Source organism: Pelophylax lessonae (assembly GCF_965119305.1).
Source record: "Pelophylax lessonae genome assembly, chromosome: 9".
Lineage (NCBI taxonomy): Eukaryota > Metazoa > Chordata > Amphibia > Anura > Ranidae > Pelophylax > Pelophylax lessonae.
Genome location: NC_138776.1, coordinates 104,397,919 through 104,404,153, shown reverse-complemented (window position 1 = coordinate 104,404,153; position 6,235 = coordinate 104,397,919). Strand labels below are relative to the sequence as shown.

Genomic DNA, 6,235 nt, shown 5'->3' with positions numbered 1-6,235 from the left:
GAGCATTCCCTTCATTCCTTGTTAGTTGGTATTGTTCAAGAATTAAAACCTACAAAGCTCAGTGAATATTGGTCAATGTACAACCACCTTTATTAGGTATTATGGAAAGTACGTGATCGAAGAGGTATAGTCCTTAAGGAGAAAGGGTTTCACATGGCCTACACTGTAAGTCCAACACTGAATACTTGTCTAGCTTCAGCTAGCCAGTACTTTTCCAGACTATGAGAATCCTTATTATTTTGGGAGAGACAAAATGAAAGTGGTTATAAGAGAGATACAAGGGCTGGCTGAGCTAGTTCTGAAAATGCTCACTGCCTAGCTGTCGATGGTCTCTGTACTTTAGGAGTCAGAAGGCCTAATCTGTGCATTTGCTGTGGGTCACTGACTTTTATCATATTTTTAAAGCAGGGGCAGCCTCCATGCTCCTCTCATGACACTTTTATTTTAAAATATATCTAATTCCAAAAAAAAAAAAAAAAAAATTGGATAATGTAATGGTTTAAACTTCAGTCAGTTTTTTTTTTTTGCTAACTGGCACATTGGCAATTTTTACCTTCAATTTCTGTTTCAGAAACACAACAGGAAATGAGAGGAAATCCCTCCAAAGTGTGAGGAAACCCCTTAAACGGGTGTCCCCATTGGGAGAAAAATACAAACAAAAATCAGTGTCAGAGCACTCCAAACAGCAATTGGACCCAATCATAAAAAGGTGCAGTGGTGAAATGATGGATAGTGCAAGCTGGACTGTAATGCACTTTCTGTCCTGCCTTCATGTTGTTATTAGGCTGGTCTAAGAAGAATAGGGTTCCCATGGTGGCAGCATTCTATTACAAGCCTAATACAGTGCTCCTTTGAGGTCTGGCTTGGCAGTTTTGTTTTAGGTACCTTTTGTTTTTGGGTACTCATTTCAGTTATGTATTAAGAACTACTTCTGTTTCATGTACATTCATTGTAGATTGTCTGTGGGCCTTTTTATGGGTGGGGGATTGCGATTGGGTAATGGTACTTAGTTAAACTCCCTGTTTACTATTTTACCTCGAAATGTCACTTTTGGGTGACAATAAAAGTGTCCAGTTCTTTGTCTGAACATGGCGTGCTAGGGATATCTTGGGTTGGGACGAGGGATAAGCTAGGGTTTGGTCTAAACCTAGGAGTTAGCTCTCGTTGATGTTCCAAAGAGCTGCAAAATAGGTTCCCCACAGTACCTAAAGGGGGAAACGCCTCAGCTTGTTATCCCCCCAATAAACCTTTGTGGATGAACCCCAATCGCCAAGAATTTTATCATATTCTGGACCCCTCCCTCTTGGCTACTAGAGGTGTGTAATATTTAAACCACATTTGTGAGAATGGCACATAGAGACATCTGACACCCTTAAGCAACAATATCATTTACCCAACTCCTACTTTTTCAGATTCCTTCAGCTCCGCCATGCCTTCTTTGCGCAATTTGGGAACAATCCCTTGACTCTTGGGTCGTTTGACATGGAATCGTTCCTGCAGGACAAGTCACTCATGAAACCCCTTTCTAACATACAGTATATGAAGGCCTACAGCCTTTTGTGCATCATGGCTTGGAGAAGCTACAATCTTTCTGGCTGGCCGAGCTGCTGGAGGTGGATGGATAGGATTGGGAGGAAGTATGGGAATGCCCTTTTCTGTAGCTTGTCTCTAGTAGAGATAGGCTGATTCAGTTTAAAATATTACATAGGGTCTACCTGACACTTCGACGGCTCCATAGAATATATCCACATTGTCCCCCCATTGCTACCACCGTCAGGTGGAACTAGCTGACTACTTTTAAATGATTTGGACTTGTCCTCATATACAAACCTTTTGGATACTGGTCCTTCAGTTTACTGCTCACTGTCCATATTGCACTGCAGGCAAATATACTGTATGTGTCCTTGGCTTAGTTGAGGCATTGACACCTACCAGGGCTGTTATGACACTGCTTCGCCAATTACTTTTTTATGCTAGGAAGTCCATTATCCTAAAATGGACGTGAGATACTGCCCCCACCTCAGGTCTCTGGAAATCCCCTGTAAACTCAGTTATTTCTCTATATAAGGAGACGTATCAATCTCATGGATTTCCTAAAAAGTTCCAAAAGATCTGGAATTTATGTTTAGAATTAAATGTCACTATTGTAAACCAAACTGAGTCTGATGGTTGATGACAATACTTCCTAATTTTATGTCTTCCTATTGTCATAGGACAATTTTTTTCTGGGATAAAACCCTGGAATACATTTTTTTGCTTTCCTGCTAGAAGTGCCAAATGGCTTAGAAGTGAACTGTGTCGTTAATGGGTTGAAACTGGATGAGTGGTTTATACAACTGTAGTGTTACCTCCTTAATTTAATGCCTTGGTGGATATCAGCAGTATTCCAGCAATTTTTGAGCATATATAAACTATATAGCAAATAGTAAGGATTTCATTGTTTTTGTACCTTCTGTTGTTATGTACTACCTTGAGCTGGAGAATGCCCCACGGCTCCGTTTTGTAAATTCTCTCTTTAAAAACACAATAAAAAAATACGTTTTTAAAAAAATAAAAAAGGATTCCTCACCCCACAGCTGTACCTATGGCCACATAACCATATTGGGTCAGTGAAATTTGTCCTAATGAGGCCTGCAGCCCATTGACCCAGCAATGACAACTAACTTGTGGTTGGGATGGGTGGGACCAAATCCAAGGCTGAGTCCAAGCTCATCACTTATTGTGACTAATTGGAAGATTTCCCCTCATCTCCTGGTCCAGTAAAAAAAATTTGGATTTACGATCACTATCTATCCTGGTGATAATAGTTATCAAGAAAAAAGAGAGAGTGAATGTCTTCATTGGGGACACAGATGGCAATAAAAACTGACAGTTTTTACCCTTCCACTATCTCCTCCATTGCAGCATCTCTAAGCTCAGAGCTACTGCAACGGGGAGAGAAAACGCTTGCAAGGGTTCTTGAATTGGCTGGGAGTTTCTTAGCAACGCTCTAGCAACAAAACAGGACAGGATGATGCCATCTATGGGAATTTTACGGCCAGGCTTTGGGAAGTACATAAATGGCCTACACTTAAAGGGTAACTCCACTTTCGTGGGGGAAAATAATAGCAAATAAATTAAAAAAATATAGCGTATACAATTGCGACACAAATCATATTGTAATTGAATGTTATTAAAAATTACCTTTCCTTTTCAACCTGCAACTGTTGTAATTTTCTGAAAATGCAATATGGCTACCTGAAGCTGTTCTGTGCACAGAATGTATACTGACCACACCCCAGAAACATAATTTCCTGCTTGTGTGATTGGCTCACCAATTTTCCCAGAAGTCTGCACTAAGATACAAGTCAGATTTCTGGCATCCCCTGCAACAAAAATGTCATTTTTGGTGAGATACTCCAAATAGAGACACATCTAAAGGGATGCAGGCCCAGCAGCTTTCCTCATTAGTGCCCTGCAGCTGCACAGCTGATAGATAATTATGAAACCACCCCCATTTGACCCACTCAGCACAGAGGCACATAGGAACAGGGATTTCTTCAGAATAACAAAAGGTAGGAATCTGCAACAAAGTTTGTTAAAATCCTTCTAATGTACAGAGATCACCCAGAGGGGAATGTTTTTTTTCTCAACAAAAGTGGAGTTACGCTTTAAAGCAATAGTATCATTTAACTTTGGTCAAAGCTGCACAGTTTGTTTTTAATCTACAGAGGCCTCTTCCCTACATAGGCATTTTTTCGATAAAGGTGGGCTAACCCTTTAATATGCAAGCATAAATTAAATTTAAGTGCAATATTCCCAGGCATTTAGGCATTAAGTAATTAAGTAAGCATTAATATTAAGCGACAGATGATCCTGAGTAATTTGGTAGTCTGGACTCTTAAGGGCGGGTACCGGCAATGTGTGTTTAGCAGGTTTGGTGTTATGATGGGCGGGTCTCATATAGATCTATTTTACCTGTCTGTGTGGGAGGAAGAGAAAGCATTACATTTCTAAGTACAGTCTGGAATCTTATGCTGTAAGTATATGACAGCTGCAGGGGCTTCACATAGAATACGCGGCAATCCTACATTTCCTGACAGTGCGAAGGGTCCATGCAACAACTTTGGATTGCATTTTCCTCTAGTGGAGGCACGTTGGATATTTTGGAGAGATATAAGGAGTTTGTTTACGTACTGTACATATGCCTTCTCGGAATTGTATAGTAGCCTATCAAGAAACATTATTTATTGCAAGAGCTTTAAGTATGGGATATGATATGGTAAACGGGAATATTATAGAGCTAAAAGGCACGGGTCTGTATTTACTTACATATTACAAAGACTGATCTGGAGGAATTGCCAACATAAACAATGGCAGCTAACATAACTGCTTTTTGGATACTGAGCTTTATTTAGATAAGGGTTTGTGGCCTAAATCAGATTCTCCCTTTGACAGCTGTGATCTGATTGGTTGCAATAGGTACTGTAGACATATTTTTCCAGAAACGTTGAAATATTACAAATATGTTAAGAAATACATCTCTTTGTGAACATGTTTAGAAGTGTTTAAGGTTAAGGGTTTTTACAGAACAAAAGATAAATATATGATTTTTATAGAGTATTTATGTACTTAGAAGTGTGAATTGCAGAAACAGCATAGTACTTCTAACTGTGATTGCACATTACATTTGGAATAACCTGTTATTTAACCTAATGTGTTCAATTTATTTTTGCAGGTTTTACTTACATAATGCCATAGAAGCACAAGATGGGTAATGACAACAGCCATAATAAAGCTGAACCTCAGGTGAGATATTATTTTAGTTTCTTAGAGTTAGGCCTCTTTCACACGGCCGCTCTGGTTTTTTGCTCCGCTGCGGGACTTTCTTTTTTTTTTTTTTCACGGAGTGGATGACACTTGTGTCATCCGCTCCGTATGTCCGCATATCATCCCATCCATTTGCGGATGATATACGGACATAATGTAAGTCTATGGGGATTGCGGATGTCAGCGGATGACACTGCTGACATCCGATTTTCCTTCCTTTCTGTTTTTTGAACGGAGGAAAAATAGGGTTCTGTTCCGTTCCAAAAAACGGAACAGAACTGAAAGGAAGAAAATCGGATGTCAGCGGATGGTCATCCACTGACATCCGCAATCCCATAGACATTCATTATGTCCGTAAATCATCCGCAAAAAAATAGGATAATTTGCGGACATACGGAACGCCCGTGTGAAAGGACCCTAACACATTGAGCACAATAAAATAAACATTTCCCATTAAACTATTTGGTAAAATTCTTACCCCTTACAACTTTCAATGCTGCAGGTTCCTGCACTGAACCTTAGGTCTTCGCAGGAATGAGTTACCAATGGACAGTCTGTTAGCTTAGGTAGGGGGCTGGGGGGGGGGGGGAGTGCCTTGCCATCCTGGGCTATGGGGCTGTGTATTTCTATTGATGCATACAGTGTAGGCAGACACAACACTAGTTCCTGCATGCAATGGTGGCTCCAAAGCATGCTGAAAAAGAAAGGAGCCACCCTTAAAACAGAAGACCTTGGGCAGTGGTCATGGCACCAGTTTAAATGGAACATAAGTAAGGATTTAAAGATAAATAAGCTGCATACTCATTAAGTGATTAAATCATAGCTATAAGTGCCTAAAAACTGGGGGTTTAAAGCTGAACTCCAGGAGTTCAGCCACTTGGTAAAATGTGCTGGCATGCTATGAGTTAGGTCCAACGAGGTGCCTGCCACCTCGTGGACTTATCTCTTTAATTTACATCTGTTTTATGGAGCTTTAGGAGTACAGGTATCGCTATACCCTCAGAGCTCTGACAGGAGAGACTCTCATTCAGCAGCCACTGTGCTCACCCCTTCCCCTCTGTTGTTCATTTATGGAAGCCTTTATATTTTGTGAATGAGTTCACATAATAAAAAGTACTCTGTGATTTGGCAGGAGGAGGGAAGGGACGGGCACAGCAGCTGGATGTGACTCTGCAGTTTCAGTAGCTAAGATCAGAAGATCAAGCGTGGGAGTGCCGGAAGCATAGCAACAGCTGTGCTACCAGAAATCAGTAAAAATAAAGACTGTAAATTAAAGTGATAAGTCTACAAGGTGGCATGCACCTCAACAGACTTAACTCCTAATATTCTAGTACAATCTACAATGTGGCTGAGTTCCCGGAGTTCAGCTTTGATATGACTTTGAGTTGCTGATTAAAGCAGATGTCTGTGTGCTCCTTGTACTTTT

The 6,235-nt window shown here is 40.5% G+C and overlaps 1 protein-coding gene across 1 annotated transcript in view; it reads left to right on the top strand.

Annotated features, from left to right (window-relative positions):
* The first annotated feature begins 4,709 nt into the window (after positions 1-4,709).
* TACC2 (transforming acidic coiled-coil containing protein 2) overlaps positions 4,710-6,235 on the top strand; it is a 229,261-nt gene continuing 227,735 nt past the window's right edge. Inside the window, exon 1 of the mRNA XM_082268876.1 lies at positions 4,710-4,788. Coding sequence (XP_082125002.1) covers positions 4,750-4,788 — 39 coding nt within the window. The 5' untranslated portion in view covers positions 4,710-4,749. The remainder of the gene's footprint in view (positions 4,789-6,235) is intronic.